This window comes from Schistocerca nitens, chromosome 7 (assembly GCF_023898315.1).
Source record: "Schistocerca nitens isolate TAMUIC-IGC-003100 chromosome 7, iqSchNite1.1, whole genome shotgun sequence".
NCBI lineage: Eukaryota > Metazoa > Arthropoda > Insecta > Orthoptera > Acrididae > Schistocerca > Schistocerca nitens.
The window spans coordinates 96,994,491-97,008,381 of record NC_064620.1 but is presented as its reverse complement, the minus strand read 5'-3'; the positions used below and the strand labels follow the sequence as shown (position 1 = coordinate 97,008,381).

General features: G+C 44.7%; 2 protein-coding genes and 1 long non-coding RNA gene across 4 annotated transcripts in view; 1 reads left to right on the top strand and 2 right to left on the bottom strand.

The window, feature by feature from the left end:
• Window positions 1-13,891, bottom strand: part of LOC126195224 (myristoylated alanine-rich C-kinase substrate) — a 495,457-nt gene that overhangs the window by 299,296 nt on the left and 182,270 nt on the right. The gene's annotated exons all lie outside the window — the stretch shown is intronic.
• Window positions 1-13,891, top strand: part of LOC126195227 (uncharacterized) — a 386,656-nt gene that overhangs the window by 222,110 nt on the left and 150,655 nt on the right. The window lies entirely within an intron of this gene.
• On the bottom strand, window positions 10,069-11,669 carry LOC126195226 (dihydrolipoyl dehydrogenase, mitochondrial-like). Its single transcript, XM_049933751.1, has one exon. It carries the CDS (start codon window positions 11,646-11,648, stop codon window positions 10,125-10,127), a length of 1,524 nt encoding a protein of 507 aa, XP_049789708.1. The 5' UTR covers window positions 11,649-11,669; the 3' UTR covers window positions 10,069-10,124.

Sequence of the window (13,891 nt, the reverse complement as noted above, 5' to 3'; positions counted from 1 at the left end):
GTGTCATAGGCCAAGAATGTTGCAACAACACACGTTCTCATGCCCGAGGGCCCTCTAAAGAGGATTATTTTACATTCTTACGAGGACAAAGATTCCCACACTAATTAACGCACACAAAACTTTACGACGTGCAAAAATCCTAATTCGCTAGTTGGGGAAATCTAAGAATTATGTACAACATCGCTTGTGACATACGATGTATAACACTTGTAGCCTTTATTCTGGGCCACATTTCAAAATAACTGACGAGTGAAAGACTTACATTTGTTTCCAAAATGAGATTTTCACTCTGCAGCGGAATGTGCGCTGATATGAAACTTCCTGGCAGATTAAAACTGTGTGCCCGACCGAGACTCGAACTCGGGACCTTTGCCTTTGCATATTTGTGATGCATATCGTAAGCATAAAGTCCTGCTACGTAAATCATGGACAAACGACAATCAAAATTGGAGGGAAGGGTGATCAAGATCACAAGCCCCGTCGACAGCAGGGTCATTAGAGATGCAGTTAAGACAGCTTGGGAAGGAAGGGGAAAAAATTCTGCCGGGCCCTTTTTCAGTGGCACCATGTCCGCCTCCGTAGCTGAGTGGTACGGCTACCAGTTTCCCACGAGGACCAAGGTTCCATTCCCGGTACTATCGGAGAATTTTCCTTGGTGGGAAGGCTGGAAAGAAGTCTCAGACTAGTGATGCCACCTAAGGAGCTACGTATATGAGAAGTAGCGGCTCCAAGGTAATACGAAGGTTGGAACTTTAGTAGTGGCAACTACTTATTTACAGCTCATACAAAATAGATACGAGTTTCAAAGTTTTACTGATCTTCAAAATAGTCACCAGCATTGTGTATAACCCGTTGCCAGCGATGCGGAAGTTGTAGGATACTCTTAAATGACTCTGAGCACTATGGGACTCAACTGCTGTGGTCGTAAGTCCCCTAGAACTTAGAACTACTTAAACCCAACTAACCTAAGGACATCACACACATCCATGCCCGAGGCAGGATTCGAACCTGCGACCGTAGCGGTCGTGCGGTTCCAGACTGTAGCGCCTTTAACCGCTCGGCCACTCCGGCCAGCTGTAGGATACTCTTAGCAGTGCCAGTTGTGTTGACATTTCGAGCAGCGCGGTCTATTGGCCGACGAATCTGTAGCAGTTCTGTAGCGAATGCCGTGAAGTTTCCTTCAGTTTAGAAATCGAGTTGAAGTTACGAGGGCTTATGTCAGGGGACTGCAGTAGGTGTTATAGCACTTAGCAGCTCCATCAGTCAAACAAATCAGTAACAGCTTGCACTGTACGTGCTTGAGCATTGTCCAGCAAAATGATGGTCAGGTCCTGCAGAAAGTGTCATCACTTCTGTCTCTATGCTGTTCATTTTTGGAACACAACCTACGATCATCTTAGAGATAAAAGTGATGACACTGTTTGCAAGACCTGACCATCATTTTGCAGGACAATGCTCAAGCACATACAGTGCAAGCTGTTACTGATTTCAGAATGAAATTTTCACTCTGCAGCGGAGTGTGCGCTGATGTGAAACTTCCTGGCAGATTAAAACTGTGTGCCCGACCGAGACTCGAACTCGGGACCTTTGCCTTTCGCGGGCAAGTGCTCTACCATCTGAGCTACCGAAGCACGACTCACGTCCGGTACTCACAGCTTTACTTCTGCCAGTATCTCGTCTCCTACCTTCCAAACTTTACAGAAGCTCTTCTGCGAACCTAGCAGAACTAGCACTCCTGAAAGAAAGGATACTGCGGAGACATGGCTTAGCCACAGCCTGGGGGATGTTTCCAGAATGAAATTTTCACTCTGCAGCGGAGTGTGCGCTGATATGATTTGTTACTGATTTGTTTGACTGATGGAGCTGCTAAGTTCTATACCACCCACTGCAGTCCCCTGACATAAGCCCTCGTAACTTCAACTCGATTCCTAAACTGGAGGAAACACTTCACGGCATTCGCTTCAGAACTGCAACAAATTCGGCGGGCAATAGAACGCGCCGCTCGAACTGTCAACACAAGTGGCACTGCTAATAGTGTTCTACGACTTCCACATCGCTGGCAATGGGTTATACACAACGCTGGTGACTACATAGTTGCCACTATTAATGTTGCAACCCTCGTAAAAGCTAACAACGGTTCGGAACGCGGCGTGCTTACCCCATGCCCCTGTATAAAGCATCCAAGTGACCCCACTGTCTGAGAATACCAAATAATACCCCATTGTGCATATCATTTATGTGACTCCAATAACATGCGGCCGCGCGCGGTAGCCGAGCGGTCTGGGGCGCCTTGTCACGGTTCGCGCGGTTCCTCCGTCGGAGGTTCGAGTCCTCCCTGGGGCATGGGTGTGTGTGTGTTGTCCTTAGCGTAAGTTAGATTAAGTAGTGTGTACGCTTAGGAACAGATGACCTCAGCAGTTTGGTCCCATAAGACCTTACCACAGATTTCCATTTTCCAATAACATCCAACAGTCATTACAGAATTCAGTGCCTATACTATAGATAAACGTACTACTTTACACATATTTAACACAAACCTGAAATGTCACAAAAAACCGAAAATAACTCACCTTAGCTGGCAATAGCTGTATCAAAACCAACTATTCATCCTGCCACTTTACAAGAATAAAATTAAACCGCGTCTGCAGATCTCTATCCATGACAAAATGATATGTGAAATGTGAATCAGATATTAGATATCCATCCAGGATATTTTACGCTTGTTGCTCTGCTGCTGGTAAACCGTTTGGGGTATAAGGTCGTGGAGCAGGAGCAACCCCTCTGAAGATGTGCAGAGCAGCTCTGGACGAAAGGTTAGGAACAAAAGCACTTCGTGGACCACGACCTTATACCCCGAAAGGTTTACCAGCAGCAATGTCATCCGGTTATGAGAACCATCATTGTTGTTTTGCCTTCTGTGTTTGTAGCCCCTAACGTGTCATGCAGGTTATTGTTAGTACATACAAGACTTACGTGACATGCTGGAAAAATCCCTTTATAGGCGTGCTTGTTACAAGATAGTCCTATCACTGTATGTGGCGACGTTATCATATATTTCTGAAACAATATTGAAGGACTATTTATGTTACTGTACTAAAAACTAGCCCACTTTCAGTAATACAGGAACGATTTCCGGTATACTCATTGTTGTTATACTACTGCATCTGGCTCGTTAAATAGCAGGGACGTGTGTAATTTCGGCACTGTACGTCTCCATTCAACAGGGTCCTACTATTTTCATTTTAGTCATGTCAAGGATTGCAATAATTCCCTCACTTATAACCTGTACTAGACATTGTGTTTATTTTATGTTTGCTTATAGTATCCGTCTAATGGCATACTGGATTTAATACGTTTGGCCTATGGGCACTATGAATATCTATCATTTCATTTTCCTGCTAATATTAATGTATTATCGTCTTTGAGTCGTACAGTAGTGTCTAGCTTCATGCAACACATTGATGATTTCATGCCCATTGACATTTCATTCATTTTATCTTATGAGAAGTAGTACAAGAAATAGTTCCTTTTCCATATTTTGTATATGAGTATTACAGGGATTACTTCAGACTTGATATAGAGGATGATGTTTTCATTTTATGTATTGCTTGTAATATCCGTCTAATGCCGGATTTGTTATGATATGTGGCCTACCGTCACTACGGAAGTTTCAGTTTTTTTACCGTTTATACTACGACAGTATTATCTCGGAATCGGCCAGCCACCGACTTCAAGATGTGCTTAGATTTGCATAGTTGGTTTCAATATTCTGTCTTCGTTCAGAGGGCGTATGCCACATGATTACTATTAGGCTTTGGCACCGAGTGTGCGGTATCTGGATACCTTTGATATCTTGTTTAACGAGGTGTCACACAGCTTCAGGTACAATTCGAATTTACCTTCCTTATGCGCTATTCGTATCATGTAGAGAGCTGTTCGGTCATCATATTATAGAGTTCCATAGAAAGGTTTTGCTTTATGATTCTATTTTCGGTGACTGCAGTCTGGAGTTATGGTGAGCTGGGAATATGGGCGGTTTATTACGGACGGGAGAGCAGCATTTAAAGAGCTTGTACACTGTGATGTAATCGGGACTTGTACTTACGCTTGTTATTATTTGTGAACAGTTCCTGACATGTTGTTTATATTAGATACAAATAACGAGACTTTGTAAACAGTTAATGCATTTTCTATGGACTTATGATTGCTACAGTACATGTAAGTGGTGTCTAAAAAGCTCGGTGAATGATATCAGACAATAAACAAAACAAAAGATACGAACAAATGTTCGTTCTTGGCCCTTCAAAATAGTCGCCACCCGCTATAACACACTTTTGACAACGTTCGTACAGCTTCTGGAAACTATCAGCAAAGGCTTTCTGTGGATTCGATCGCAGAACGGCAGTCACACGATTTTTGATGGCATTCACGTCCGCACTTTTCATGGACGCCTTTAAGCGGAGAATCAGGAAGAAGCCCGCAGGAGAGAGATCATGGGAGAACGGAGGGTATTCAACAACTGTGACCATCTTCTGCGCCAGGAATTGGCGCACACGGATCGCGCAGTGTGCAGGGGCATCGTCATGGTGCAGCATCCATTTTCCAGTCCTGTGCACCTCTGGCCGAACTAACCGGATACACTCTAGCAATCGGTTCGAAACGGGACTGGTAAAATGCAGCATTAATGGTTTGACCTGCAGGAACAAATTCCTTGTGCATGATGCCGTTGGTGTCGAAGAAGGCGATCGACAGTCTTTTCACTGTTAGCACTAGGTCTCATCTCCCGTGACGATGCTGTTCAGAAGCAATGGATCCTGGTCACACATGGATCCGTTTTGCTTTCTGCTCGTCTGTGAGCTTGCGCGGCACAGCCGGCCGGAATGGCCGTGAGGTTCTAGGCGCTTCAGTCTGGAACCGCGTGACCACTACGGTCGCAGGTTCGAATCCTGCCTCGGGCATGAATGTGTGTGATGTCCTTAGGTTAGTTAGGTTTAAGTAGTTCTAAGTCCTAGAGGACTGATGACCACAGCAGTTGAGTCCCATAGTGCTCAGAGCCTTTGCGCGGCACAAATCGGGAGCACATCTTCCGCTCACCTAAATCATAGAGGACGATGGTGCCCTTGTTAGTGCCAGTTCCTCCGCAGTGAATCTGAGAGTCAGTCGCCAGTATTTATCGCACTTTCTCGATCTTTTCTGGGGTTCTACTTGTCAATGGCCGACCTGAACTTGGCTCAGCCTCAGTTGTTTCCTTCCCTTCACGCAAGAGTTTAAACCATCCGTAAACACATTTTCTGCTCACGACTTCTCTCCCATACTTCTGCACTAACATTCCATGTGTCTCCCTTGCAGTCTTCCCCAATTTACGAGGTGCATTCAAGTTCTAAGGCCTCCGATTTTTTTTCTAATGAACTACTCACCCGAAATCGATGAAACAGGCGTTACTTCTCGACGTAATGGCCCTGCAGACGTACACATTTTTCACAACGCTGACGCCATGCTTCCATGGCAGCGGCGAAGGCTTCTTTAGGAGTCTGTTTGACCACTGGAAAATCGCTGAGGCAATAGCAGCATGGCTGGTGAATGTGCGGCCACGGAGAGTGTCTTTCATTGTTGGAAAAAGCCAAAAGTCACTAGGAGCCAGGTCAGGTGAGTAGGGAGCATGAGGAATCACTTCGAAGTTGTTATCACGAAGAAACTGTTGCGTAACGTTAGCTCGATGTGCGGGTGCGTTGTCTTGGTGAAACAGCACACGCACAGCCCTTTCCGGACGTTTTTGTTGCAGTGCAGGAAGGAATTTGTTCTTCAAAACAGTTTCGTAGGATGCACCTGTTACCGTAGTGCCCTTTGGAACGCAATGGGTAAGGATTACGCCCTCGCTGTACCAGAACATGGAGACCATTTTTTCAGCACTGGCGGTTACCCGAAATTTTTTTTGTGGCGGTGAATCTGTGTGCTTCCATTGCGCTGACTGGCGCTTTGTTTCTGGATTGAAAAATGGCATCCACGTCTCATCCATTGTCACAACCGACGAAAAGAAAGTCCCATTCGTGCTGTCGTTGCACATCAACATTGCTTGGCAACATGCCACACGGGCAGCCATGTGGTCGTCCTTCAGCATTCGTGGCACCCAGCTGGATGACACTTTCCGCATTTTCAGGTCGTCATGCAGGATTGTGTGTACAGAACCCACAGAAGAAATGCCAACTCTGGAGGCGATCTGTTCAACAGTTATTCGGCGATCCCCCAAAACAATTCTCTCCACTTTCTCGATCATGTCGTCAGACCGGCTTGTGCGAGCCCGAGGTTGTTTTGGTTTGTTAACACACGATGTTCTGCCTTCATTAAACTGTCGCACCCACGAACGCAGTTTCGACACATCCATAACTCCATCACCACATGTCTCCTTCAACTGTTGATGAATTTCAATTGGTTTCACACCACGCAAATTCAGAAAACGAATGATTGCACGCTGTTCAAGTAAGGAAAACGTCGCCATTTTAAGTATTTAAAACAGTTCTCATTCTCGCCGCTGGCGGTAAAATTCCATCTGCCGTACGGTGCTGCCATCTCTGGGACGTATTGACAATGAACGCGGCCTCAATTTAAAACAATGCGCATGTTTCTATCTCTTTCCAGTCCGGAGAAAAAAAATCGGAGGCCTTAGAACTTGAATGCACCTCGTATAGCAGAACTTGATGCTTACATGCTGCTCCACTGCGCTATGATACTTCCTATCACACCGACTACGTTCAGCTGGTAGCAGTCTGTTTACACAGTCAGTCACATGCAGTGCATCGATTTTCCTCAGGTATCTGAAGACCCATGAGCATGCACGTACACATCCGCCAAGTTCCCGTTCAGGTATGACACCATTCGCCGAACCTTTTAGACACACCACGTATTGATAGTGAGATATTTTGTACAAGTTCATTTTGGATGGTTTAAGTACTCAATATATAATCAGTCACAGAAATGTTCCAAAATACTTCGATGTGTTGTAGAGCGAGGAGATCTAGAATAGGAGTCAGTATCCGGAATCGTCATCAAACGACGCCACAGAACGTCGAAGTTAAGTCGTCAGCGCCTGCTTTTAGGCCACCCCTTCGGCAGCAAACCCGTTGAACGCTGACGGACCGTGGGCGGAACGTTTCGCAATGTTCTTTGTTAGTCAGTGATCGCGACTGATTGCCACGTTCGTCAGTGGAGAAGGTGGGGCTAGCTGCCGCGTAGACAGGCCTTGTCCCACCATGAATGTGATGCTCTGTTGTCTCGCCCGATGACGGTTTCGGACAACGGGTTCCATCTGCAGTTTATTTTTCTCTTGGAACCCTCTAAAATCTCCCGTGTTCCTCATTATACAGGAGAAAAATAAACTGCAGATGGAAACCGTCATCCAGCTAGGCAACAGATAATGCCAATCATAGGAGACAAGGCCTCTCTACGCAGCATCTCTCTCCACCTTCTTGACTGCCAATCAATCGATCACTAAATAACATTGCGAGACGTTCCGGCGACGGTCCGCCAGCGTACGGTTTGCTGCCAAAGGGGTGGCGTAAAAGCAGGTGCCGGCGACTTAACTTCGACGTTCTGTGGCGTCGTAGGATGACGACTCCGGATACTAACTCCTATCCTAGATCTCCTTCCTCAACACACCCTCTACAACATATCTGCGACACCCTGTATGCGATTTACTGGTCTCACTGAGCAACAACCCGTCTGAATTCACAGCTACTGTTACGACATTCTCTCGAAGGCTGATGTATTCTATGACTGACTACTCTTATTGAGCAATGGGTTTATTTTGTACCTGCATCAGATTTACTATTAATTTAATTTCTGGGCTGAACAAATTACGATTTATATGTGCCTGATGATGGTGCAGTGTAGCACCGAAACTAGTCACAATGAATAAAAGAATTTCAAAAACACGCATACTGGCCAGCACTGATCTCCCAGTGACATAGTATTAGTTATTTCGAGGTGGCTACAGTTTACCGCCATAAGACACCATTGTGGCATGTCTTTATAACTGATAGTAGAATTTGCTTGCACATTCTCGCATGTTCTCTGTCATCTTCATATGTGTTAGCTGTCTCCAAGATAGCAAAGATTTGCTCGCTCGAGTAATGGTACCATCTCCCAGGTGTCCCATAAATACCACGAAATGCACTGCAGATAGTGCAGCGCTTCAATATGTGGTCACGTGTCACTGCACACCAGTTGAGGTTCACTACAGACACTTGGCATAACGTTTAAGATCCAATTACGTACTATCATAGTCTGTTATTTTGAAGAGTCACCTATGTTCTTTTAACCGAAAGTATGGTGAATAGTTGCTGCTAATTGTGCCTATGGTTCATCCCAAGGATGTTCGACGACGTTCTGTCTTGGGATCTGAGTACATCGGTTTAAGCAGCCCGTTTTTATCTTTTTCTTCTCAAACCAAAGACATGAGTCACTACGATGTTGACAGTAACACTATCATACCAAAATGGACAAAAACCTAATTCCACATTGTTACCGTGGGAATGATAGAATATTCTAGTTTGTACATGTTTTATATGCACCTATTTTCATAACACTTGTTGGCAGATTAAAACTGTATGATGGCACCCTACTCGTACCCTAACGTTTCCCATCGCGAGCAACGATCTTAGCAACTTTTTCAGTTGTTACAAGCCTTCGAAGAACGCACTCGACTAAAGAATGCACGGTATCCAGATACTGATGGCTCCAATATGCCAATATCGGTACATCTGAATGTCTATCCATCAAACACATGTGGCGTCTGAATATGGCGTACTGAAATGCCGCAATTGGTTGTCAAAATAAAATAAAATACACTGAAGAGCCAAAGAAACTGGTACACCTGCACTAATATCGTATAGGGCCACGCGAGAACGCAGAAGTGGCGCAATAAGGCGTGGCATGGACTTGACTAATGTCTGAAGTAGTGCTGGGGGGGGGATAGACACCATCAGCCCTGCAGGGCAGTCCATAAATCAGTAAGAGTACCAGGGGGTGGAGATCTCTTCTGAACAACACTTGCAAAGCCTCACAGATATGCTCAAAAATATTCATGTCTGGGGAGTCTGATGGCCAGCGGAAGTGTTCCAACTCAGAAGAGCCACTCTGTAGCAATCCTGGACGTGTGGAGTGTCGCATTGTACGGTTGTAATTGCGTCGGAATGCACAATGGACCTGAAAGAATGCATGTGATCAGACAAGATGCTTACGTACGTATCACCTGTCAGTCGTATCTAGACGTATCAGGGATCCCATATCACTCCACCTGCACACGGCCCACATCATTAGAGAGCCTCCACCAGGTTGAACGGTTCCCCGCGTACATGCAGGGTCCATGGATTCATGAAGTTGTCTCCGTACCCGTACACGTCCATCCGCTCAATATGATTTGAAACGAGACTCTTCCGACCAAGCAACATACTTTCCAGTCATCAATAGTCCAATGTCGGTGTTCACGGGTCCAGGCGAGGCGTAAACGTTTGTGTCGTGCAGTCATCAAGGGTACACGAGCGGAAGGGTAGCACTTCTGTCACGCTGAAGATTCTCTATAACACCACGTTCAAACTCACTTAAACCTTGATAACTTGCCATTCTAGTAGCAGTAACCGATCTCACAACTGCGCCAGATACTTGTCTTAATAGGCGTTGTCGACCGTAGCGCCGTATTCTACCTGTTTACATATATCTGTATTTGAATACGCATGCCTATACCAGTTTCCTTGACGCTTCAGTGCAACTTCTCAAAATGTACGCTGTTTGGCGATTTGCCTTGGTAAAAACTTTTTGTTTGGTTTTTCTTAATTTTTCCAAAATGTGTCAGGTATTTATAAATGTGTCATTTTATAAACAAAATATGCATGATACCTTTTACAGTAACGTGATATATTGAAAGTCAATACACTTAGGAAGACTCTTTTGTCTCACTGAATGGAAATACTGCTTATAACGGTTAAAATTAACACTAAGTACAAAACTTATAAACTAAGGAAATCAGTAATTTTAGATACTTTTTTAACAAAACGCAAGTCGATGTTCTTACATTTTCTTCTTTCACATACAGTCTTAACAATATTAGCGGTTTTTTTTAGTATCACAAGCTACATATTAATTGGCTTTCCAAAGTACGCAGCTAGACATCCTTCTCTGAGAGCCTCTGAGCATGTTGGATGAGCATGGCACGATCTTGCAACATCCTCACTAGACGCTCCATATTCCATCGCTAACACTCCTTCATTGATCAGCTCTCCGGCACTTGGTCCTATGATATGAATGCCCAATATTCTGTCCGTCGCTATGTCTGCTAATACCTTCACAAAGCCATCAGTATCATTATTTGTCTTTGCTCTGCTGTTTGCTGCGAATGGAAATTTTCCTGTTTTGTATTTTTTGCCATCCTTTTTCAAATCTTCTTCAGTCCGACCAACCCAACCAACTTCAGGGTGAGTGTAGATAACAGAAGGAATGCAATTATAATCAATATGCACTGGGCCCCCAGCAATGCCTTCTGCGCATGAAATACCCTCGTCTTCAGCTTTGTGAGCCAACATTGGACCATGGATAGTGTCGCCAATGGCGTAAATATTCGGTTTCACTGTTTGAAATTTAGAATCGACAGGAATTCTTCCCTTCTGATCCCGTTCAATGCCCATTTCTTCAAGGCCCAAATTTAAGGTGTACGGCCTCCTTCCGACACACACCAGCAACACATCACATTCCAGTTCCTCCTTTTTGGACGAATCCTTCACATCTTCAACGCTGACTTTAATTAAATTTTCCTGGACAGCAGCACCAGTCACTTTTGTTCCCAACTTAAATTTCAAACCTTGCTTTGCTAATATCCTCTGGAAAGTTTTAGATACTTCTCCATCTATTCCTACTCCTCCGACAGTAGGCATAAATTCCACAGCAACTACCTCAGCGCCCAGCCTTGACCAAACAGATCCCAACTCTAAACCAATTACACCGGCACCAATCACGATTAATCTCTGCGGAACTTTGTTCAAGGACAACGCCCCTGTAGATGAAACAATTCTTTCTTCGTCTATATCTATTCCAGGAAATGGAGTCACTTCTGATCCTGTTGCAATAATTATATTTTTGGTTTTCACAGTTTCTGTTGAGTTGTCGGCTTTTATCACAGTAACTTCATTTGGTCCAGTTATTTTGCCGTGCCCATTCAATAACTGAACCTTGTTTTGCTTGAACAGGTGAGCAATACCTCCCGTTAGAGCTTTCACAGCAGTAGTTTTCGCTTCCATCATGGCTTTCAAGTTTAATTTCAAGTCAGATACTTCTACGCCTCTCTTTGCTAGGTCACCCGAATGAGCCATGTGATAGTAGTGTGAGTTGTTCAACAAAGCCTTGGAAGGAATACAACCGACATTGAGGCACGTTCCTCCTAACGTGTCGTTCTTCTCTACACACACAGTCTTCATGCCCAGCTGAGCTGATTTTATGGCAGCCACATAGCCGCCCGGCCCCGATCCAATAACTACAACATCGGCTTCATGAGATGCTGCGTACTGTCGCCGCTGTACGCAACTTAACTGGGGGCAAATGGGAGAACATGGTACATTCGGAGGCTTTATGGAGGTCAATCTATGAAACACGCGTAAGTTCATTATTTCCGTAGATTCCTTTAAAGATGTCCAGAGCGCCCTGAAAATGGAAAGGAAGCACTTTATTAACTATTCAGTCTTATCAAATACACATTCAAATCAAACTAATCTCAGTAATGTAACATCACGAAAAAAATACGTATTTCGCATCGACCTACTGTACTACCATGGCAAGACACAGGACCTGCCCTTACAGCTTCAATTCTGCCATCAACCCTTTCCTGCTTCCTAAACTACACACAAGCTCTCCTGTAAACTCTGCTGGAACAACATCCCTTGGAGACAGGATATCGCAAATCCGGCACACAGTCTTAATCTGTCGGAAGTTTCAAAACAACGCATACTCCGCTGCAGTGTGAAAGATTCATCCCGGAAACGACCTGCTTTCATGTTGCTACGCTGAAAAGCTCAAACTAGAGGAAGCTAGCCAAGACAACCACAAGATTCCCAAATTTTACTATCGTCACAGCACGCTCAGATAACTGTACTTCACCGAGGACAAAACGGGCAAAGATGAACATTTATGTGATTTCACTGGCTTTCTCAGCATTACTGTTTAGATCAGAAGTGGGTTTTATTTCCCGTGGACAACGACGTCATTACAGACGTATTACAATCTTGAATTGGGTAAGAATTGAGAAGGACATCCGTCGCATACTTTTCTTAAGTGGTTTAGGGAAACTGCGGAAAATTTTTATTTGCATGAGCGGACGGAGATTTGACCCTCCATCCTCCCGAATCTGAGCCCAGTGTCTTACCACTATGTACGTCTCCATTAGACAAACACGGCCACATAGCACGATATATCATGCCATAAAACCTTCCACTACTCCGCCGATGAATGGCGTCTTTGTTCGCACCACACTACCCTACGTCGGTCATTCATTCATGTAATCAATGACTCGCGGGCAGCAGAACGACCATGAAGACACGGTCCTGTTGCCTCGCGGCGAATCGTTTCTTCAACAGCCTTTGTGCCTGAGCTGCAACCAAATCTCTCTTACGTTCTTCAGGACACCTAAAATGTATTTAGTTCAAAACAGTTCACATTTTGGTAGTCCCTATCGTTTGACATTCCTTGGGTCAGGCATTGCAATGATTGATTTGGTGTTTCCACGAAGTTCCGCATCGCAATAGGATTTCTGACAGTGTACTTACGAACATTTGTGTGTTGCGAAATCTCTGACGGAATTTTTAAATGAACACAACGCCATTTGACTGTATTATTGTTTATTTAATTACGAGCCAGGATTCGGCCTTTTATGCCATTTTCGAGGATTGAGTTTATGTCATTAACATATACTGCAGAATCGCCAATTTTGAGCTTGATGTCCTGCAATATATGTTAACGACATAAACTCAATCACTTGAAAACAGCATAAAAGGCAGAAACTTGGGTCTTAATTAAATAAACAACAATACAGTCAAATGGCGATGTGTTCATTTAAAAATTATTGTATGGCTGTTACTCAGCAACGTCAAAAACTGTTCTTTGACGGAATGTCCCTGGTATCATGTTCCTAGAAACCGCCCTTGACGTAATTATATTGCGCAACACAATTAAAGGGGCACTTTTTCGAAACCCCGTAATTGTCTCCTATTGCAACGCGTAAAGGTGCTAAGAACCATCCTCTGTAATATGCGGCGTCACTTTCGGGCACGGCAACGCTACAACCAGCAAACAAGTGTAAAAAAAGGTTGGAGCTCGGAAGTTCATGCGAGGTGTAAGATCGGTTGATGATGTCACATTGGCATCAAATTTCATCAAAATTCGGCTGACCGGCACTGTGGACGTGTCGTACGATGGAAAGGTCGTCACACACCCCTCTTACCCACATTTCACCTCTGCGATGAAGGTCAGAATAGTGACGCCCAGCCTTGAATTCACGCGGTTTTCTAATAGGGAGCCGAGGAAGACATTTTACACACCACCGCTCAGAATTAACACGAAGAGGCCGTACAACGTGGCATCCCTACGTCTTCTCTTAGGGCGTTGATTGCTACACATTTCGCGCTCGAAAACGACAGTTCGCAGTGCGGTGAGTCACAGGACGACTTTCTTGAGAATTTTTGACGCTGCCGACCCTCCCGGGCGCTTGAACTCTTCTTTACGGACATGGTGAACCAGCAACCCCACTGGACGTGACCGCGCCCCGGTGAAGTGCAGTGTAACCGCAGCTTTTGCTTTAGTATACAGGATGGAAACACGAGGGACCGTTCGAAGCTATTCCGTAAAAATCTGAAAG